Source organism: Pantherophis guttatus, chromosome 4 (genome assembly GCF_059756535.1).
Source record: "Pantherophis guttatus breed Tessera chromosome 4, ASM5975653v1, whole genome shotgun sequence".
Taxonomy (NCBI): Eukaryota; Metazoa; Chordata; class Lepidosauria; order Squamata; family Colubridae; genus Pantherophis; species Pantherophis guttatus.
In genome coordinates, this window is record NC_142066.1 from 48,893,939 (window position 1) to 48,917,870 (window position 23,932).

A 23,932-nucleotide genomic window follows, 5' to 3' on the forward strand; every position below is an offset into this window, starting at 1 on the left:
CTGCTCAGGCCCTGCCGTGGGGGTAGGGAGGGAGAGGGAAGAGGTTTGTGTCTCCCCAACAGGATCCGGGTTGGAGTTGCCTTACTTTGTGTGGATCTCCAACACTTGGCTTTGCCTGCCAGCCTCCACTCCCCCTCCACCACCCATGGTTGGATTCACACGACACATGAAGCTGGGCAGGAGAGCACGAATAGATAGATAGATAGATAATAGATAGATAGATAGACAGACAGACAGACAGACAGATAGAGTTGGATGGATGGATGGTTAGGGGGCAGGGAGAGAGATACCTGTTTCCACATGAAAAGAAAACACTGGGAACCCCAAAACCTGGGTAGCTGTGGCTGGGGGGGGGTTTCATGTGACTGGGTGGGAGCGATGTTGAATTGGCCATACCCACCAACATTTTGTGGCTCCTGGTGTTTTCTTTTCTGTGGGAAATGGATCCAAATGGCTCTTTCAGTGTTGAAGTGTTTAAGGTTGCAGACCCCTGACCTAGACCATAGTATCCATCTTCCCTTCTATTTTATTCCCTTTATTTCCTCTTATATAATCAATTCTTACTGGCATGAACCAAAAGGAGAGGAAACATGCTTTTATATACAACATTTTAAGTTATTTTGATATTAATTTCTCAACAAAAATACCACGTACTATCTAATTTTCTTCTAGCATACACACATCTTAAATTTTCTTTATTCATTTTCCCAACTTTCCCAGCAACATTCTACCAGAGTGAACAAATTTCATCTTCATTTGTTTTCTTGGATGTATATGTAATTTATAATCATTCACTTTGATTACTCTGTCAGAAATAACAATTTTGATCTTTGATACATTGATGTTCTTATATTCCTCTTTCTACTATAAAATCTATCCAACATTCACTGCATCTATGGACCCCTCACATCCTGGACATAAATTGTTTCAACTCTACCCTCAAAATGACGCTATAGGGCATTGCACACCAGAACAACTAGACGTAAGGACAGTTTCCCCCCACCCCCATGCCATCACTTTGCTAAACAACTAATTCCCACAACACTGTCAAACTATTTAGTAAGGCTATATTACTATTCTTCTTTTCATCTTTCCTATTACCTATCTCCTTTTCTACTTATGACTATAACTTTGTTGCTTGTAAATTTACGATGTATATTGTTTTATTTAGTTTCCTAATATGATTTATGTTGCTTGTTTATTTAGTATCCTATGACTATCACTAAGTATTGTATCTTATGATTTATGATGAATGTATTTTTATGATGACTATGATCACGATTTATCATTTATAGCTTTTATGTACATGGAGAGCTTATGCACCGAAGACAAATTCCTTGTGTGTCCAATCACACTTGGCCAATAAGGAATTCTTTTCTATTTTCTATTCCATTCCATTCCATTCTATTCTATTCGGATTCTCAATTGATAGCATGATATTATCTGCATGGAAAAGTATTTACACCATTCATAACTACAACCAATACACCTGTAATGTCTTATAGATTTATCCATAAATATATTAAACGTGGAATGTTGTACATTTCTCTAACTTTGGGCATAATGTTGAACTATTTGCTAAACTTTCTTTTTTTTCCCATTCATACTTTAATTTTATCATACAGAAACATTGAGGAACAAACTTCTGTTCCACAGTCCCTCAAAACAATCCAAAATAGCCTACATTACATTGCACCTTTCTCTAAATTAGAGAGATTTCTGGCTTTGCAGTCCGGCTGGGGTGGGGGGTGGGGATGGTGCTGGGATGGCTCTATGCGAGTAGCAGGCACGCCTGCTTGCTACGCATGCAGGTGGAGCATACACACACATACACTCGCTGCTCACACAAGCAGGGATGTGCATGCACTTGGCTGCTACTTTCATCACCTAGTTCTGAATGGCTCAAAGTTTGGTAGTGGGCTGTGTCCTGGACTCCTGGAGGCTGGGGACCCCTGCTCTAAATCAATAAAAATACAATAAGCTTTTTTTCTCACATTCATATACTGTTCAATGACCAGCTGAAGAGCAGATATTTGCATATCTTCTTAGTAGCATAAAGCTACACTGCATTTTGCAAATTTTGTTCATTTCCACATCTTGTATTTTTTTTTCAATTTTCTAGACATACTTAACAAGCTAATCTTATTTTGCCATTCAGTCTTTAACAGTAAAAAATTTCACTTTCGCTCCATAAGCAATTCACAATCACGTATCTATAGATAATTATCTATACTGTATTTTTCTTTTTCCTTTTCTTCGACAGTAACATTTGTAGAATTCATTTCCATTCTTCTCTTCAATGTATCATTCCCATACAAATCTCTGAATCATACCTTCATCACTTCATTTTCATCCCAAATCACTTCATTACTTTTATTTTTAATTCCATGTATCCCATTGGCACTCTGTTTTAAGTTCTCTTCATCTCTTTCTCAAACAAATTTTTATTTTCATCAAAACTACTCTGTATTTTCTCTCTTCTAATACGAACCACTCCTTTTTTTCCTTGACTATTTTCTATGAAACTATCTTTTTCTCTCTGTACACATTATATAATCTCTTCCTCTCATCCTAATTTTCTACAGTAATCATGCTTATATACAATTTGTTCTCATAAACATCATTCCATCAATTATCCTTTTTCATATTTCCCACTGATGTAATTCAATAAGTGTCAGTGACACTCTGTAAAAATATTGTTTGCTCTTTTCCAAGTAGCTTTCTCACTTTACTTCCTTATGGTCATTTGCCACATATTCTATTGGGAAACTAATCTACCTTCTAATACATCTTCATACAGGACTTGTACTTTTCTGTAATCATTGTACCTTTCACTAATTCTCCTAATATTATAAGTGATCAAATCAATAATGCTTTTAGGTTTTCTATTCATTCCTTTGCCATGTATACATATGAATGAAGTCACGTTTTAACAACCAACATCCTTTTTTCCAAGCAAATACTTATCAAAAAGTCACACTGTCAGTTATTCTTGAGTCTTCAAAAGGCACCATTATTTTTTCTGTACTCTCATCTTGTTCTTACCTATATTATCTGACAAAATATTTTTCTCCTGGTTTGCATTCATTTAGAACATTATACAGTTTTCCCTATTTTCATATCTGGTTCTTCGTTTATTACCATTCACTGGAGCACAACATGCTACAGACACCAGCTTGTGGATTCCTACTTAGAAATACACTCAAAAGAAACCAGTTAAAAATTACACAGTTAAATTTTTTTGTTCTCTCAGAAACATGGCAGTTCTTATTTTGTTTAAGATCTCTTCAGGTTAAACAAGGGGGAATGGGGATCGGGACTAAATTACCCTGTTCAAGTTATTTCTAAGATAATTTCCCTTCCTCAATATTACTCTATTTTTGTTCATGAAAGATACTTTGGATGTAATTCAAAAACTGAAAAGCTCAATTGTGAAAGGGAGGAGACCAAGCAAGAGCAAAACAAGGAGAAGGGATAGAACTATTGTTATTTAACTCATCACCGACAAACTCCATCACTACCTATTCCAACTTAAAACAATTAATTTAAAACCAGCCACATGATGGGATACTCACATCACAATTGGCTCTTCCACCATTGCCACATCTCTGCTCTCTCAGTGTCTGTGAATGAGAGAAAAAAAGGGATTACATTGGGTAGGTTGGTTTGGACTTACCTAAGACCTTCCCTACATAAGAAAACAAACCTAAAAGAATATTTGCTTCTCTTCTTTGCTACAATTCCAAAAAATGTTCAAAGCTTATGATTCCGTTTTATGAACTTAAGCTTTTCATGGTGCCTGAAGTCATGAAAAATGTGGCACATCATGAGCAATAAGAATGCAATGATTTTATACTTTATACAAGAGATTTGTTTCTATTATCTAGTGCAGGGGTGGGCAATTGTGGCTCTTTTACAACTTGTGGTTGGCAAGCTGTCTCAGGAATTTTGGGAGTTGAAGTCCACAGGTTGTAAAAGAGCCACAATTGCCCACCCCTGATCTATTGTGATGATTAATCACACTTACTGGCTAAGGACGTATATTTAAATAGCAGCCACTAAAATGGAAAGTGGATTATTTCATGATAAAATAAAAGAATATAGGAGGAGGAGGAGGAGGAGGAGGAGGAAAGCATTATCTAAGATAAGAATGCTTTCATTCATTCTTGTTACCTCCATGCTGGGCCCACATTTATAAAAAAAATGCTCACCAAATGCTTGAATTCTGCAGAAAGGCTTCCATTGTTGGACTCCTCCATGTTCATCACCTTAGTATTTGTTCCCAAGATATTAAACTTCCGGGATCTTGATAAGCCAAAGATAGGTACATCTTTAGACTGTCTAAGCAATTATTAAAATAGCAACACCCTAAACAAAGAACAAGCTAGCCCCTCTAAAGATACTTTGGGAATCACATATCTGAGATCCATCAGTAACTTCCCAAAGGTAGTATTTAAGGGTGACATCTTAAACTTACCCCCGGAGGGCAGCCACTTCACCAGAATCCCTGCAAGAAGGAAATAAATGTGAATCATAAAATCAGGAGAAAATGAATATACAGTAGAACCTCTGGTCACAACCACAATTCATTCCATAACTTTGGTTGCAAACCGATTTGGTCATGACCGGAACCTAATTTTAGAAATTTGGCACTTACCAAAAAAAAAAAAAAAAAAAAAAAAAAGGCGCAGAAGGAGAAATCAGCTGCAGGAAAAAAAATGTGAATATTTTGGCTGGAACCCGATTTGGTCGTGGTCAGAAGCGTTCGTGACCAGAGGTTCTACTGTATTGATAATACTACAAAAGAAAAACAAAAGAAAGGCTGAAGTTTTCAATTTAATATAAAATGAACATTTGAACATACTTGTCAATGCAAACTTTGATTTTCAGCTGATAATTCAGCTCGGGAAACTTAACCAGTAACCTACAGAAGAGAAAATAAACGTTAACTTCTGAAAACATGTCTCTCCCTACTCCTGCTCATCAGTAACATACACAAACACACAATGAATCTGTAATTTATCTGATCCATACTAAACTAGGCTAAACTGATGATGGGGGGGATCAGCAGCTATTTACTGATATTAGCATAAACCCCAGTAGGAAAATGACACTTATCCTAACATAAGGCAAAATAGGATCCATGATACCGACCACTATTTATTTGACAGTTTCTTAATTGCAATTTGCAAGTGTGGAGATAGGTAAAAATGTAAATCCCTTTTCTTTCATTATCTGAAACAATTTTAATAGTACTTACAGAATAACAGGGTTGGAAGGGATCTTGTAGGTCTTCTAGTCCAATCCCCTGCTCAAACAGGAGGCCCTATACCATTTCTGACAAGTGGCTGTCCAGTCTCTTCTTGAAAGCCTCCAGTGATGAAGAACCCACAACTACTGAAGGCAACCTCTGTTCATTGGTTGATTGTTCTATCAGAAAATTTCTCCTTATTTCTAGGTTGAAGCTCTCCTTGAGTTTCAGTGAGTTTCCAATCACTGTCTGGCCTTCAGGAGCTTTGGAAAACAGATTGTGCCCCTCCTCTCTGTGACAGCCCATCAAATATTGGAACACTGCTTTTATGTCACCCCTGGTCCTTCTCTTCACCTAGACTAGCCATGCCCAGTTCTTGCAACTTGGAAAAGCCCACATAACCCCTCTTTGCCCAAAATGTATTTTGCAAATTCTAAAATAGTTTATGAAGGCTGCAGAATTCAGTTTTTCTGATGAAGGATTTAGGTTATTTTAAATAAGTATGCTTAATTTGGAACATGTATGGCCTTGCTTTCAGCACCCTCCTTCCTATTTCAAATGTCTATGAGCAGAAAACTCACCGTACTTTTGTTGTAAATTGTACTCCAGTTTTGATAACAAGTGGACGGTCTGGATGCATTGGCATACAGGGCTGCCGCTCTACTACAAAAGCACTGTTAAAAGCAAAGGGGAGATCAGTGGTGATTAGTGGAGGGAATTATGAGAAAAGAAGTGTCAGTTCAAATCTACAAGTTCACTGAAAAGCTACAACAAGAATGCTTGACAATTACACTTGACTGTATTTTTAAGCAAAACAGTCAGATATATTTGGGATTCATACTGCTCCCAAAATTTATGATATACTTCTCAAATGAAAAACAAAATGCAGTACCAAAAATATAGGTTTCAAGATAAAATGCAGTGGACATTGTGCAATTTTTCATGTATTTTTTTAAAAAATTGCAGCTTAATGCAGTAATAGTACAGGACACAGTTATGAATAAGTAACTGTAAAATACTCTGTTCTCAGGGGTGTGCCTGGCTCTACCTCTTCTGATTTTCCATGTTGGTCAAGACTGTCCTGTCTGAGCCTTCATTTGAAGTTAATTTTGGCTGAAGTGTGTATTGTATTTGTTTATTTGGTTTTAATTTTTGGACTCTAATAAACTTCCAGGAATGAGCTTTGTGCTATTTATTTACTTATACATAAATAGACAAACTTGTGGTTGATTGTTAAGTAGTCAGTTTCTATGTGCAATATTTCAGCACTCCAACTGCAGACAACTTGATCTTTTCCATATACCCAAGACAAACAGGCAGTACCTCTTCATGAGATTCCTGAATAATTCCACAATGCGCTCTTCCAGCAATGGCCGGTGTTGAACAATTGGGTCCCCCTTGTAGGAGACCTTCTGCTGCAGCTCCTCAAGTTTCTTAATCTGCTGACGTGTCTGAAGTTGTGACTCAGCCAAGGATGTTATCCTGGGTTGAAGGGTAGGAATGGAACAAGAGAAAAACTGCTATACCTTATGTCAACATCACAATTGAGTAACTATACTTTCTACCTAAGGAGGCCACCCTAACTATTTTATCCTGGTTTCTAGATAAATTTTGTACAATTCATACAATCACCCAGCTAAACTAGGAATGGATATCCTGCAATTCTAACATACTCATTAGTCAGGTAAAATGGGACTATAGTTTAATAGCATCTGGATCATACAAGGAACCTGAGTGAGCAGAAATTCCTGATCTAAATCTACTAGTAATGTCAACTCTACAATAACTTTTAAGGTGGAGAGAATGTCCTCCATATTTTCTACTCATGAATATTTTCTATGTATTTCAATTACCTTTTTATTTGGAAGGTGGATTAGAAAGATCCTACATTGACAATATATTCTCATTTTGTAACTTTATTGAAAGATAACTGGCAACAAGTTCTGCAAACAAAAAAGCAGCCAGAATCCATTCTTACCAGTTCTCCAGACGATCTAGGCAGATGTTGGGTGGTCCACCAATACATGCAATTTGCTGTCTCCGCTTCCAGTCAGCCAGTTCCTCATCCACTAATGTTTTCTGCACATATTCCATGGCAGATAAGAGCCCAGCCAGTTCACTCACAATCCCCTTTGAGAGGAAGGAACAGGAATGTTGACAATTCTTTTCTGGTCTTATTTATCATCTATATTATCATTCAAATACAGTAGTCCTTGCTTAATGCATGTTGTTCAGTGACCCTTAGAAATTACAACATCACTGAATAGTCTTATGACTGGTCCTCAAAGTTCCAAACATTACAGTGCTTTGGTGGTCGGTGAACAATATTCAGGTCCTCTCAGATCCACCTGCATGTTCAACCACTTTTTGGCTGCCTTCCACCTGCTGTGGCCAACTATTGCCACTGTGCCATCTTCTTTCGTGCTGGTGCCACCAGAGCATCTTTTGCACTTCATCCAGGGCCTCCCTGGCCAGGGACTTTTTGTGTGTGAAAGAAGGACCTTGCTAGAAGGACTTTTTTTGTACTGGTATAGCTAGGGCCCTCTTTCATGTGCCTGCCTTTTAAAACTTTGCAGGAAAGCCACCCATGATTTGGACAAGGCCTTATGAAATTTGGACAAGGGCAGGGGTAGCTAGCAGAAAGTGCCAGGACAGGTGCCCATCAACAGAGGCAGGAAGAAGACAACAAAGGGCAGTAAACGGGAAACAGGGAAAGCAATTATTGGGTGGCAAGGTTGACAGAGGTGGCCGAGTGAATGGCAGTCTAAAGAGCAGAGTTGGGGAAGAAATAGGTGGGTGGAGGAAAATGAAGAGAAGGCAGTCCCTTATCCTACCAAAGCTTGGAGCTGGGGGGGACCAAGTCAGTAGCTACTTGGATTGGGATCGGTTCCCAGTTAACAACCAATGGAATTTGGTTACTGACAGCAACTGTGACTGCCAGGATTGTGATTGCAAAGTAATGTGGTCATTATTTAGCAATGGAAATTCTGTGACATTGCTTAGCAATGGAAATTCCAATTCTGGATAACACTGTAACTCAAGGATATCTGTATATTTTTATCAATTAAATATATTTAAATATGAGTTATATCCTGACTTATACTCAGAACAGAAGGAAAAACTGGTTAGTCACAAACGATGTCCTTTGATTTCAATGAGTATAAGAATGACTTAAGTCCAGATTTATCATAATAATTATAAATGGTACCTCCTCCCATGTTTGAGCCACTTAGAATGAAATATTGGACAAATTTAATCATAATTAACATTCTTTAGAATTCTACTAATTAATATTATGATAAAGTAATGTTTTATGAATTTAATATAAATATGATAACCAGAATCTCTGATTGAAAGAATCAGAAGTCAGGAACAAATTTTGATTTAGATTTCTAGTTTGTTAAGAGAGAAACAAACTATGGTTCACATGGTGGTAGACAAACCCACAAACAGAACTTCCTGATTAGTTTCTCATACTAGCACAATATGCTAGTTTGTTTATTTATTTGCCACAAATAAACTTCTACATTAATATGTAACATAGCTCTACTAGAGAAAGCTGTAGGCTTGCTTAAAAATTCTTTATTGCAGGATTAGACATTTGAAGGATTGGAGATTACAACTGTCAGTCACACAATTGTCCAGATACTCTACAGGAGCTATTTTGTGTCATCAATATGAGAGATTGTTTTTTATGACTTTTAAGTGAGTGTTAATTGGAAAGGGGGATCACTGGGATACAGTTCCCTACTTTAATAAATAATAGGAATCACATACTGCACCTTTCCCAGTGAGGCATTCAGAATTGTATACTTCAGTTTTCAGAACTTCGTAGCCAATACAGCTATTCCTAAGAATTTGAGTCTTTGAAGTCCGTTCATTGGGTATACCAATAATGGTAGAGGCTGCATGTAGCCAAAATGATAGTCCACAAATTATTATAGTTAGACTCACTTGTATAGTTTGTTTAGATTTAGTATAATATATGAATCTAGCCAGTACCTAAAGAGGATCTCTCATTTAGCTTTCTGCAAAGCCATGGTGAACAAAGAACAAGTTTTTTTCCACAAACCCTGACATCTGCTGTACAACCTGCCCAATGTGCCTTGTAGGTAAGGATTTTTGTTTTTGGAGAAGTGAATAAAAGATGTGGACGGCAAGAGAACTTTTTCACAATAGCCCTCACCCTTCGCATTTGATCCAGTGCAGTTAGCATTTGCTCCAGCTGTTGCATCTTCTGGCGTGTCACTGACTGGTTGTTTCCATTGAGATCTTGCATATCTAAGAGGGGACACAAGAGAGGGGCAAACATTATTTAAGCCCAAATATCAGTCCAATTCCTTCTCTTGCATATCTGTGATTCTCAGCTCATTTCTTCCTAGTAAACAAGCAGCTTGCTCCTATTTTAGGATTTCCTTACCACTTTTCGTCATTTTGTACATGGAAGTGAATTGTTCCCCTTTTCTCAATCTTGGGTTTTTTTCATTAGTTTCCTTTTGATTTAGATCGTGACTGTTTTCAAATAAGCACATTTTCTAGTCCAGCCCAGTTCTGAGTGGCATCAGTGGAGAAGAAAAAATGAATAAAATGGAATATAGAGAATCTTGATTCAAATCTTGCCACTTTTGTACATGCATCTAAACTCGATCCCATTGCACGCTGTTTTAGGATTTTTGTTTGCCCTTGGGAGCTGGGGTGGGTGTGGCCTAGTCTTCATGGCTGACTGGGTGGGCATGGTTTCTGGGACAGCCTCACGGGACAACTCTGGGCCTACTGCAGACCAGATTCAGCCTGCGAGCCACGTGTTTGACATGTCTGATCTAAACCATTCAAAAGTGGTGGGTGGGGCTTGTTCTGCCATGCTCTGTTGCTCATCTTGCCAGTGTTAACCCCATTCCAGCAGATGCTGCTACTGGTACTATATAGATAGGATGGGAAAACACTCCCATCTTGAGGGTCATATTGGCTAGAGATGATGATTAGTTGTTACCCAACACTAACTTAAACACAACAGATAAGGAAACAATGGGCTACCTTTCATCTCTACATTCTTTATAGTCACTTTCAATATGATGGGAATATGATCCCACTCTGAAGGCTTTCCCAAACCCATTAACAGAGGCAACCTTTTCATATATATATCTTTTTTAAATGTTTCATGGACGATTTAAAAGTTGATCTTTCTGTAGTTTGCACTGATCGTTGTTATAGTTTTGAGCAATAGTTAGGACACTGTGCATAATTTATTCAAGTTGCAAAATTAAACTATTCTTTCAAGCATAAATCTTACACAAACTGCTGTATATCTAGAAACTGTTGATCATAAATTTCTTGTCCCTAATAGAACTCCATGGACAAATCCTGCAGTACCTCAATTTAGTATGCTTCACTTGTATCAAATTAGAGGAAATTAGATGAAATCTATATCTTTTAACCAGGAAATTCATTGGTTGCATAAAATGTATTACATACCACCTTGACTCTTCAAAGTCTTATAATTAAAATCAAAGTCATCCTGCAGGTTCTCCACCACTTTCATCTTCTGCTCCAGATCCTATAAAAGCCATGAAAATTGCATAGGATCATCATATTGGAAGGAATAGAAATATTCAACCAACTATTCTTGATCCAGACATTCTGAGTTCCCTACCTGGACGCGCTTTCTAACATCTTGCAAGTGTTGTTCCAGCATCTGCTGTTTCTCCGTCACTACAGCAGCTGTAGGGTGGTTTGCCTGTCCACCTTGCTATAGTAAAGTGGGAAGATATGGGAAAAAAAATAAGAATAATAGTTAATATCTTGCAAGTAATGGAGCTATTGTAATTGTGTGCTTGTGCTCGAAAATCCAACTTGAGACTGCTGTTGATGAAATGCTTGTGAAAACAACAGTCTGGGTTTTGTTTTTGTGTTAGTAGTGATATTATTTAAGACTTAGAAAAGGGGATAATTGGGCCAAACAATTTAAGAATCATTAAAAACAGCCACCTTATCCCATGCCTTAGGATAGGGTGGCTGTGGAGTCCCCATACATTTGGTTTTTATTCCTAGCTTGACTATGATTTGTTCTACATATGTTTTCTTTCTTTCTTTCTTTCTTTCTTTCTTTCTTTCTTTCTTTCTTTCTTTCTTTCTTTCTCTTTCCTTCCTTCCTTCCTTCCTTCTTTCCTTCTTTTCCTTCTCTCTCCCCCTCCCTTTTTCTTTTCCAGAATTATCAAGGAATTAGGTGTTCTTAAAACTGAATCAAATAGCCTTATGTAAACCAATGATGATAGCTGGAATAAGTCAAAACAGCCTTTCCTCACCTGTGCTGCTGTTGCTGCTGTCTGTAGCAGTCGGTTCTCCTCCCAGAGACAACGGGCCACAATGCGGGCAATCTCCATGGGTTTCTCCAGATACCTGCTCTATAAAAGAAACAAGAGAATCAAATTAATGCCCAGGGATTGTTGCTACTGGATAAATATTTTGAGAGAGCCAGCATGTTATTAACTCCTAAGAACTGAATTGCTGAATCCTGACCAGTTTCCATTCAAAACTCTACCTTCATAAATAACCTCTACCTTCTGACAAGGCTGTGCAAAGCATTCAAAAGATATGCTTTGCAAAGCATGTTGCTCAGAGTACCCTTATTCAAGAACACCTGTCATTACCATAAGGCTTATAGCTGCTTCACAGGCTGTCTTGGTTATCCAAGATATAAATGCATAGCCATTACATTTCGTAGCGGTCCCAACAGAAGTACGGTCTGTGTATACATGCATACAACTGGGGAAACACTTCAAGGCAGCTGCACCAAGCCTTCTGGATTGTGGCTGCTTTAATGCTTTAATAATATTGCATTGGTTTGTGATACAAGCCTACTTGCCAAAAGTTTCTGGGAAGGCCAGACAAATCTTGCACACTACTTGTCTTTTCCCCAATACCTGAACTTCACTGATATGTTCTCATTGCATATTGAAATTCCTCAATCAGACTTCCCCAACCTGGTTGTGAAAGATTAGAAGGAAGAAGCTGAAGGGGAAACAGCCTCAGATCAGACAACTCTTTTATAGTAACAATATATAACTGGCAATCATTCTTCCTACTGAGAAATGAGCAACTCAGGCAGGAAAGAGATATAAGATTTGAACCTGAAGACTGAGATGACAGATAGACAGAGCTTGAAGTTGTCAGTTTTCTACTCCAGTTATTACTTTTTTTCCCTGGCATTTATAATAAAGGCAGCTTATTAAAAACCGGTCTCCTCGAGAACTTCCAGTGGCATGGCGGCGATTCAGACGTGGAAATAGCGGGGCTCTTTGGAGCCCCGCGAAAATCCCGTCCGCCAAGCCCCCGCCGGTAGGTCTGCGGACCTCCCCTGTCCTGTAGGGGCAGGGGGAAAGAGAGGGACCCCCTCGGACGGCCAAGAGGAAAGGGCAGGTTCCTTGAGGCCGGAGGATACCCTCTACGCCGGTGGCGGTGGGAGAGGCAGCCATGGCGGCTGTCCCAAAGCCGCGGCAGCCGGGAAAAGCAAAGTGCAGGAAGAGACGCAGGAGCAGGCTGTTTGAGCACCGGATGAGTAAGACCAGCCCAGGCAGGAACAGCTTTCAAAGTTTTTTGTGGACTAACAATGCCCTGGCCCTAATAGCGGCTAAGAATTATCAGGGCGAAAGATTTAAAATAATTAATAGAGAAGAGAAGATCCTTTAAAGGATGATAATATTTATCACTTGCTTTTGGAACTAAATGTTTTTCTGGAAGGACCTTTGGTTACTAAGGAGAATGGATTAGCCGCAAAGAGAAAGGAAGAGAAGAGGAAACGAAATGGAATGTCCTTTTAAAAAAAAAAAAAGAAGAAGCGGTGAGAATAATAAGTGAAGAGAGCTTAAGATGGACGCTTGTTAATAGAAGTGAAAGTGGGAACTGCAAATTGTGTATTTCTTGCTGCTTAAAGAAGAAATTTTGTTTCTTATTTCTTGAACTGGAGTATATTAAGAAAAACTAAGGTGGTTTGATTTTGGATGTACTTAACTTATTTTTGAACTTAATAAGCGGTGGGACTTTAAGATGGACGCTTGTTAACATATTGAGCCTGTAGTACAGTGGACTAAAGCACTGTTATTAACACCAGCTGTCTGCAATTACTGTAAGTTCGAATCTCACCAGGCTCAAGGTTGACTCAGCCTTCCATCCTTTCAAAGGTAGGTGAAATGAGGACCCAGATTGTGGGGGCAATAGCTGACTTTGTATAAATATACAAAAGTATGAAGGCTATTGCTTAACGCATTGTAAGCCGCCCTGAGTCTCTGGAGAAGGGCGGCATATAAATTAAAAAGCAAAAAAAAAAAAAAAGCAAGTGAAAGTGGAAACTGCAAACTGTGTATTTTTTGCTGGTTAAAGAAGAAACTTTGTCGCTTATTCTTCAAACTGGAGTATACTGAAGAAAAACTAAGGTTTGATTTGGATATACTTAATTTGTGTTTGAACTATTTATGGACAGCTGGAAGGAAGAAGTTATTTGGAACAGTTAAATCTGCTGATTGATGGTGTTGAAGAAGGAGGGTGTTGCCCTAGGAGAGGACATGATGACACCATATATGGAATACAAAAGAATTAAATTTGTTAGTCTTTATAACTTTATGGCTACTGGAACTGGAAAGGAGGAAAAAAGAAAAAAGAAGAAAGAGTTTGGGCAGAAGGAGAGAAACACCTCAGTTTGATTAAAATGGATGTAAATACTGTGGATGGATGTAATTGATTTTTAAACAATGTAAGGAGGAGAGTTCCTCTCCTCTCTCTCTCTTTCCTTTTATTACTTTTTTTTTCTCTCTCTCTTTTTTTTCTTTTTTGCTTTGTATTATTTTTCTATCTCATTCCTTTCTTTTTTGCTTCTTCTTCTTCCCTTTTTTTTTCCTTGCAAATTTTTTCTTTTGACAATTTTTGTTATACTTTTATTTCTTTGGCTTTCTTGTTTTTTTATAGAAAGTAAGGGAATGTGGATAATTGAATATTACTGTGAGCTATTTGAGGATGATGATTTTTAAAGCAAGGGATATTATTATAGAAAAAAAATGGATATTTTGAAAGAAACCTTTTTTTGTTTTTGTTTTGAAAATTGATCTAAAAAGTGGTTTAAAATGGCGTAAGCTGTAAGAAATATGAAGATTAAGAATGAATCTTTGATTACTAATGAGAAATGTTGATAACAATTACAATTACAGGGAACTGTCTTTTTAAAATGGTTAAAAATATTGTTCTTTATAGAAAATAAGAAAATGTGAATGAAGTTTTGAACACTGTTAAGAACTATTTATACATGTTTATTTTTAAAGCGAGAAATATCATTATAGAAATAATCTGAATACTTTGAAAGAATTCTCAAAAAATATTAATAAGCGTTTTAAGGATATAGAAAATGGATTTGAAAGATGTTTAAAATGTGGGTTTTTTTTATAACATGCAAAAAATGGGAATGAACTTCTGAATAACAATAAGACTTGTTCATAGATTTTATAATTACGGTGAATTAATTTATAAATAGTCTAAAATGCTTGGGAATTAGATGATAAAAATTAAATTGTGAATTTGTCAAATACAAGGTTAGGAGTGGTAGAAAGCATCTCTGGAGAGCAGCTGACTAGGCTGTGAACCAGCTAAAAATAAAACTAGGAGGAGTAGAGGAGGCAATACTGGAGAGCAGCTAGAGCCAAACTGTGAACTAGTTAAATATAAGGTAAGGAGTGGAGGAAGCATTCCTGGAAAGCAGCTTATTATGCTGTGATCCAGCCAAAAATAAAAAAAAAAGGAGGAGAGGAGAGGATATACTGGGGAGCAGTTAAAGCTAAACTGTGACCAAGCGAAATATAGGTTAGGAGTGGAGGGAAACATCCCTGGAGAACAGCTGAAATCCAGCTAAAAATAAACCTAGGAGGAGTTGAGGACAAAATGTTGGAAGCAATTAAAAGTAACTGTGATCCAGCCAACAAATAAGGTTAGGAGTGGAGGGAAGCATCCCTGGAAACCAGGGCCTGGTGGCTCAGCAGACTAAAAAGCATTGTGATTAACACCAGCTGTCTGCAATTACTGTAAGTTCGAATCTCACCAGGCTCAAGGTTGACTCAGCCTTCCATCCTTTCTAAGGTAGGTTAAATGAGGACCCAGTTTGTGGGGGCAATAAGCTGACTTTGTATAAAATATACAAAAGCATGAAGGCTATTGCTTAACGCATTGTAAGCCGCCCCGAGTCTCCGGAGAAGGGCGGTATATAAATCAAATTTAAAAAAAAACAAAAACAGCTAACTAAGCTGCAAGCCAGCTAAAAATAAAACTAGGAGGAATGAATGAGATACTTTTGATGAATAGATATTGATCTTAAAATGTTTTTTAGAGAGGAATACAATATTTTATATTGATTATTAGATGTGTTTCAAAAGAAATATTGACTTGATTTGGGTCTTTGAAGTATGGGAAATATATGAAATACTGATTGTTAAAATGCTAAATGAATATTATAAAGTACTATTTGGATGTGAAGTTTAAGAGTTAGGGTGATTATATATCAGAAAATTAAATGTTAGAATAAGATGTTAGATTGAATGATAAAAATTGGGTTTAGATTTAGGGTTTTTCTTTTTTCTTTTTTTTTCTTTTTTTTGTGATTTTCTGTTTATTTTAAGATGTTAATGGAGGGAATTGGAATTTATATCTATGTTATACCGGGCCAAACTCTTGCTCCAAAAAGATGTTGTTTTATGTTTTATTTTTTAAAAAAATAAATAAATTTTTTTCAAAAAAACCCACAAAACCAATCTTCTTCAATCTCTACCTGCTGTACCTCTACCTGCTAGCCTTCAAGTTCAAGTAATGTTTTAAAGGATGCCTAGTATATTTCAGACATCTTGGATCGCAATTCCCATTATCTCCAGTTATCATGCCCAATGCTCCTGAATACTGTTCTTCCTGAAAAATTTAAAGCTTGATTTAGACTTCTGCGTTACTACACATCAGGGAATGTATGCATCTGTTGTTGTTGCATTTATACTTCTGCAAATTTTAATATTGGGGCTAGGGGATGCTCAAATAATAATGTCTTCTGCTTGCCTCCCAATAGGAAGTCAGATCAAATAATCAGCATGCAGAATGTGTACCTCCACACAATATGTAGTTGAGATTAAGGAGGTGTGCGTGTTGGCTCGTTTGCAACCATCTGCAACCTACACTTACCCATCAATCTCTTTGCACATACAGTAGTAAGTGTTGATGCCTACAAGTCTAAATCAAGTTTAAGAAGAAATGTTGTTACTCTATGAATTGATTTTTCAGGATAAAAATGGAATTATCTCTACATTCCAAGCATAAACACTGATGCAGAAATTTATTGGAGAAGGCTGACCTTGAAATGAGAAATGATGCAATATTTGGGCTCTGGGTTTAACTTCAGTGATAACCACAGCCAGATCTTAATTGCTTTTTAAAATGCCAACAAGGTTAGGGGCAACTATACAATGTTGCATCAAAGAACAGTGCACATTATCACCTTGGGGTATTTTGCTAATTATAGACTGGCCAGAATGATTTATGCTTTAATAACATCTTATCTAGATTATAATCTTGTGTCTTAGATGGGACTTCCCTTAAAAATGTCCCAGCACTTTCTGCCAGTACAAAAATTCTTTAGCCTACTGTCATGTGATGTATCTGATTAAAGTCATTTTATACTTACTCTTGGTAATTTAAACTAGCTGCCTGTTTCAATATACTTCTGCTGACTTGTAAAATCTTGAACAATTCAACAGATACAATCGGTTAGAATGGTTCTTGTGGTATGTACTTGTCTACCTTCACTTGAGGATCTTAAACATGCTGCTGTGAAAAGTGTTGTCTTCCTGTTGTGGACATCCTCTCTAAAGAACTTTCCACTTTGGATATATCAAGTTTCTTCTGTGGTTTGGTATTAAAAACTACTTAAAATGTTCACCTAGACTTTTAGATCCCCCAATGACTTTGCTTCTGATTCCATTAGAGAGTTCAATCTTATTAGTTTACCGGTCTGCTTTGGTGCTACTGATATAACTGTTCTTATTTTCTAGTTTAAAATGAGATACTAATACAACAAGTAATAATTTTTGTAAGGTTTCCCTGAGAGGCATAATTGAACTAGCAGGCTTGCAGCTGGAGATTCAGGGACACTAATACAATACTTTTTATTGCAGATACTAGAAAAGTCCTTAATCATAAGAAAACAACTACATCAATCACATTGATGGCAATCATAAGACTCTTTCTTCCACTCTTATGTCAGAATGGACTGAAGGACTGAAATTACTATTCAAACAGAGCAGTAATTAGCACCTATGTATTGTTATTGCTACCCAGCATATAACAATACCATGTATTGTTATCAGAGGATGGTAGAGGACAGGAAGGCCTGGAATAACATTGTCCATGGGGTTGCGATGGATTAGACACAACTTCGCAACTAACAACAACATCATTGTTATTGCTATGGAACAATCTGGTCTCAGGCTCTTTGCTTCTGACCTTTTTAACTCTTACTCTCACAATTATACAGCAATGATAATGATAGCAATAAATAATGATAATATATTCAGGAAAGGAATCACTTTTTTCCTTTGCATTTCAAGATATCAATGCTATGACTACAAGTCAGCACATTTTTTGCATTTCAGACTGTTAACCTAGCTCCTTGGTTCTCCTAGGAGCTGAGGGAGATGAAGCACCGGAAAAGACGCCTGGAGAGTAGTTGGAGGACCAGCCACTCCGAATTCGACCGAACACTGGTGAGGTCTCATATTAAGACCTACCTAGTGACAATAAAAGCGGCGAAATCTAGCTATTTGCCGCTCTTATCGCGTCATCAGATAATCGCCCAGCCGCCCTGTTTAGGGTGACCCGCTCCCTCCTCCATCTGGAAGTGCGGGATGATCCCTTGCAGGGTTGAGCTGAGGATTTTCTGCAGTATCTGTATGACAAGATCGCTCAGATTCGGGAAGGCCTGGCCTCTGACTGGGTAAGTCCAGACGGGATGACTGAGGCAGGTCTTGAGAGTGTTATCTGAGAGGAGTTTGATCCTGTGGCTCCCGAGGACGTGGACAGGATCCTGGGACGGCTGAACACGACATGTTTATTGGACCCATGCCCCTTCTGGTTGGTACTGGCTTCCCGGGAGGTTACACGAGGCTGGCTCCAGAGGATTGTTAACGCTTCTCTGAGTGAGGGAGTCCTGCCGGCCACTTTGAAAGAAGCGGTGGTGAGGCCCCTCCTCAAGAAGCCCTCTCTGGATCCGGCTGTTTTGGCTAACTATTGTCCAGTCTCCAACCTTCACTTCGTTGCGAAGGTTGTTCAGAGTGTGGTGGCGCGGCAGCTTCCCCAGTACCTGGATGAAGCTGTCTATCTAGACCCGCTCCAGTCCGGCTTCCGGCCTGGGCACAGCACGGAAACGGCATTGGTCGCGTTGGTGGATGATCTCTGGAGGGCTCGGGATAGGGGTTTATCCTGGTCCTGTTAGATCTCTCAGCGGCTTTTGATACCATCGACCATGGTATCATGTTGCACCGGTTGAAGGGGTTGGGGGTGGGGGGCACCGTTCTGCGGTGGTTCTCCTCCTACCTCTCTGGCCGGTCGCAATCTGTTTTGACAGGGGGGCAGCAGTCGACCCCGAGGTGCCTTGCTTGTGGGGTGTCACAAAGATTGGTCCTCTCGCCCCTTCTGTTCAACATTTATGTAAAGCCGCTGGGTGAGATCATCCGTGGCTTTGGGGTGGAGTTCCATCAGTACGCTGACGACACTCAGCTGTACATCTCCACCCCAGGCCACCCCAACGATGCCCTTGAAGTGATGTCCCAGTGCCTGGAGGCCGTGCGGGCCTGGATGGGGAGAAACAGGCTCCGACTCAACCCTTCCAAGACCGAGTGGCTGTGGCTTCCGGCGTCCCAATATAGCCAGCTGGTGCCATCGCTGGCTATTGAAGGCGAATCACTGGCCCCCACGGAGAGGGCTCGCAACTTAGGCATCCTCCTGGATGCACGGCTGACTTTAGAAGAGCACATGAGGGCCGTGGCCACAGGGGGCTTTTTATCAGGTTTGCCTGATACGCCAGTTGCGTCCCTTTCTGGATCGGGACTCCCTACGCACGGTCACTCAAGCACTCGTCACTTCCCGCCTGGACTACTGCAATGCTCTCTACATGGGACTCCCCTTGGGGTGCACCTGGAGGCTGCAGTTAGTCCAGAATGCGGCTGCGCGGGGGATTATGGGAGCGACGGGGCGCTCACATATGACACCTCTTCTGCGCGAGCTGCACTGGCTTCCTGTGGTCTTCCGGGTGCGCTTCAAGGTGTTGGTGACCACCTTTAAAGCGCTCCATGGCTTAGGGCCGGGGTATCTGCGAGACCACCTTCTGCCGCCAATAGCCTCCCACCGACCGGTTCGCTCGCACAGAGAGGGCCTCCTCTGGGTGCCGTCGGCCAGAAAATGCCAGCTGGCGACCCCCAGGGGGAGAGTCTTCTCTGTGGAGGCACCTGCCCTCTGGAATGACCTACCCCCTGAGATACGCACGATATCAGACCTCCGGACTTTTCGTTGGGCCCTGAAAACACACTTATTCCATCTAGCCGGGCTGGCTTGATCCCATACTCTCAGTTTTAATTGAATTCGGTTTTAATTGGGTCGTTTTAAATCTTGGGCTGAAATTATTTAATTGTTTTTTAAACTGTTTTTAAATTTTATATGCAATGTTTTATCTCGGCTGTACACCGCCCTGAGTCCCGCAGGAGAAGGGGGGTATAGAAATAATAAAATAAAATAAAATAAAATAAAATAAAATAAAATAAAATAAAATAAAATAAATAAAATAAAATAAAATAAAATAAAATAAAATAAAATAAAATAAAATAAAATAAAATAAAATAAAATAAAATAAATCTGTCATCTTACAGACAGGTATTCAGGAATTCACATAATACACGAGTTCCTAAATCAAAATTTGTCAGTCATTTCTACCTGTAGGAACTGTTTGATCCGGCGTAGATTATGCTGATAGAGAACATTGGATTCTTGTAGGAAGCGACTGTACTGCTGGTCAATTTCACCCAGAAGATTGTGAAATACCAAAGTAGCATGGGACTCTTTGCTGGCAGCATAAGCCCTAAAGAGGATAGGAAAGGAAATCCAACTTACTAGTACAGTTTATAAGATACCTTAGTCTAATTCTATGAAAGTTCCCATCTATAAAAAGCAGGACCTATAATAATTAATGCCAAAAAAGTTTCTGAAGTTTCTAAAATGCAAAAAAAGTTAATATGAATTTCCAGTGAATTTTGCAAGCATAATTCAGGGAATTTAAGAACATAACACCCACAAAGGAATTTCAATGTTCCAACTGTCAGTGTGGCAATTAAAAGAAAAGAACTAGATGGCAACCTAGGAAAACTGTGGTGGGCAAAACAGTTATCCCTCATTTTGGGAGGTGAAGGTAGAAACTTGAAGATGCTGCTTTTTATGATGGGCTGGCCCAGTGAAATAGCCTCCTGTGGGAAGATTGACAGATTCCAATGTTATTTGTCTCCCACAAACAAAGACAGACAGAGATTTTCTAGATGGCATTTGGACGTGGTTATCAGGTACAATGTTAGATTGAATACAGGATGTTGTTACCAGATACTCTGTTGGATTGTATACAGTATACGCATGGTTGTTTTTGCCTTTTCATTTGTGATGGTGGCAGGACATGCATTTGATTAATAAACAAACAAGAAGGGTCAGCACGTCTGGAATGCATGAGATTTAATAAGGCTGATCTACAGTATTAGGTAATACAGGTAATCCTCAATTTACAACAGTTTATTTAGTGACCTTTCAATGTTACAACATCACTGAAAAAAGTGACTTTAGACCATTTTTCACACTTACAATTGTTGCAGCATCCCCATGATCATGAGCTCAAAATTTGGATGTTTGGAAACTGGTTCATATTTATGACAGTATCAGTGTCCCAGGGTCATGTGATCCCCTTTTGGGACCTTCTGACGAGCAAAGTCAATGGGAAGCCAGATTCACTTAACAACTGTGTTACTAAATTAATAGCTGCAGTGATTCACTTGACAACTATGGCAAGAAAAGTTGTAAAATGGGGAAAAATTCACTATCTCACCTAGCAATAGAATTGTTGGGCTTAATTGTGGTTGTAAGTCGAGGACTACCTGTAATCTGTATACCGGATGTACCCCCAATTATATTCCTGACAGCTCTAACAATTTCAGCAAAAAAGAATATAAAAGAGAAAGAATCTCACAAATTAATGTTGCATATCCCGAAAATCTCTGTGTCTAACAGCAGGGAGGAGTTACATGATCCACAATTGCAAAGCTTCTAAATCATTGCTCAGGCAGAAGTCAGCACTTCTTGCCCTAATTTCAAAGAGCAATCAATCAGTTCAGACTTTTGGCAAGAATGATCTGTTTCTTTTCCAGAAATAGAAGGGAGGAATAGGAGAACAAGAAAGGCACTGCATGTGTAGATGGGGTAAGATTGATAAAGGAAATCGGGATCTGGCTTCCTGCTAGATTACCAACTTTTGAAGAAAGAGGTAAAGGAAAAGCAAGTTAGTTTGCTTAGTCTACAATTCTCATTGTCTCAATCTGCACTGATATGACAGTTTGGTCTAATGGTCAAGACACTAGGCTATAAAGTGGAATATTGTGAGTTCTAGTCCTACTTTAGCCATGAAAGCTAGCTGGGTGACCTTGGGCCAGTCACTCTCTCATCCAAACTCATCTCACAGGCTTGTTGTTGTGGAGAAAGTAGGAGGAATGTGTGTTGAATATGAGGTATTTGTAAAAATAATGACTATATATATATATATATACTGTATTTTTCGTAGTATAAGACACACCGATGTATAAGACACAGCTTAGTTTTTGGGGAAGAAAATAGGGGGGCGGGGAAATCTGCCAACCAGGTATTCATCTGGCTAGCGTCCTTAGTCTGGTCAGCTTCAACACATCCCCTGCTTGGGGATAAAAATAGCTTCTAAAACACAACTGATCTTTGGAGAGAGAAGCAAAGAGAAAAACAGGCAAACCACAGAGATCGCTTCACTCTGCTAGCGCCCAGTTAGGGCTGAAAAAAACTTCACAGCTGAGAGTCGGAGGGAGCAGGCAAAGCGCTTCACTGCTAGCACCTCGTTAGGGCTGAAAAAAAGCTTCACAGCTGAAAGTCAGAGGGAGCAGGCAAAGCAGGAAAATGGAGATTGCTTCACTCGCTAGCACCTCATTAGGGCTGAAAAAAGCTTCAAAAAAGCTACATTTGGAGTATAAGTCACACCCAAATTTTCAGCCTCTTTTAGGAGGGAAAAAAGTGTGTCTTATACTCCGAAAAATACGGTATATCTTGTCTCTATTATATATATGTATGCATGTATGTGGGTGGGTGGGTGGGGGTGTATATACCCACTTCCTCATTGCTTCCCCAAAGATGCTTCCTCGCCTTATTTTTTTGAAGCAACAATATAAATCAATTGAGCATCCATATTTTACTCATTGATTTGAAGAGCTCCAGGACTGCGGCCCCCAACCTTTTGGGCACCAGAGACCAGTTCAGTTCTGTGGACAGAGGTTTCTTTGTGGGTTGGAGGGGGTATGGTTTCGTGTACTGCCTGCATCAAGTGGATGGAGCTTCGGTTGTTTGCACAGCCAGTTTCTAGCATGCCGCAGACTGGTCCACAGACCAGGGCTTGGGGACCCCTGCTCTAGAACACAGATGTTTTTGCTCAAATGTAGCCTGGAAGCTAAAAAACAGAATTCCTCACCAATCCTGGCTCTCTATCCAAGGTGCAAGGAACTGCCGAAGTTCCATTGGAAAGCTGTCACTGTAAAGCTGGTGGAGCTGCTCCAAGTATCTTGTGTCCAATTGCTGCAATTGGTTCCACTGTGCCATCTTGGCAGCTGACTCTGGAAAGAAGAAAACATATAGGGCATTTTAATGTGAGCTGTCTATTGATGAGTCAGGCTGATGCTATCCAAAAATATCCAATAATCAATCAATAACAACCATTACTGATTCACAATCACAAGTAAAACCTAACAATGTAAATCTGTAAGAAAAAGGAAAAGAAAGCTCAAGAAAGAAACATTCCTATTGACAATTTATGGGTTTTAAGTAATTTACAATTTATCGGTTAAAAGTCATTTTAAGTGACTTATATTCAATTATTTTGCTTCTGATTTTTAGTCATAATTATTGCTGATGAATGCTAGATAACGGAGAAAGCCGAAGAATACCAAAAATACTAAACTATGTGCTTTATTGATTACAGAAAGGCTTTCAATTTGTCAATGCCAACATGTGGAATATGCTCAGAAAAATAGGAATCCTAGAATATCTTACTGTCCTCATGAGAAATGTATATACAGGTCAGGAAGCCAAAATATAGACAGAACATGGCAAAACATTGACACCAGATAACCAAACTAATGACAACAGGAAGAATCACTGGCCTTAGAATTGCCAATGAAGGTATCAAAATGGTATAGTTTTGGTCACCTAGCATCAACCATCAACAATAATGGAATAAGCAGTCAAGAAATACACTGCCGGCTAGCGCTTGGTAGAGCAGCTATGAAAGCCTTGGAAAAAATATTCAAATGCCATCATGTGTCTTCACTGACAAAGATCAGAATCATGCAA

The 23,932-nt window shown here is 39.0% G+C and overlaps 1 protein-coding gene across 7 annotated transcripts in view; it reads right to left on the reverse strand.

The window, feature by feature from the left end:
* STAT3 (signal transducer and activator of transcription 3) overlaps positions 1-23,932 on the reverse strand; it is a 63,449-nt gene that overhangs the window by 19,570 nt on the left and 19,947 nt on the right. For all 7 annotated transcript variants that reach the window (XM_034415679.3, XM_034415676.3, XM_087892113.1 and 4 more), the window contains 13 exons: positions 23,055-23,196; positions 20,249-20,393; positions 11,554-11,652; positions 10,902-10,997; positions 10,724-10,805; positions 9,438-9,532; positions 7,230-7,381; positions 6,575-6,733; positions 5,833-5,925; positions 4,865-4,924; positions 4,478-4,507; positions 4,212-4,305; positions 3,576-3,623 (listed from right to left, as the gene is read on the reverse strand). In XM_034415679.3, coding sequence (XP_034271570.1) covers positions 3,576-3,623; positions 4,212-4,305; positions 4,478-4,507; positions 4,865-4,924; positions 5,833-5,925; positions 6,575-6,733; positions 7,230-7,381; positions 9,438-9,532; positions 10,724-10,805; positions 10,902-10,997; positions 11,554-11,652; positions 20,249-20,393; positions 23,055-23,182 — 1,281 coding nt within the window. In that variant the 5' untranslated portion in view covers positions 23,183-23,196. The remainder of the gene's footprint in view (positions 1-3,575; positions 3,624-4,211; positions 4,306-4,477; positions 4,508-4,864; positions 4,925-5,832; positions 5,926-6,574; positions 6,734-7,229; positions 7,382-9,437; positions 9,533-10,723; positions 10,806-10,901; positions 10,998-11,553; positions 11,653-20,248; positions 20,394-23,054; positions 23,197-23,932) is intronic.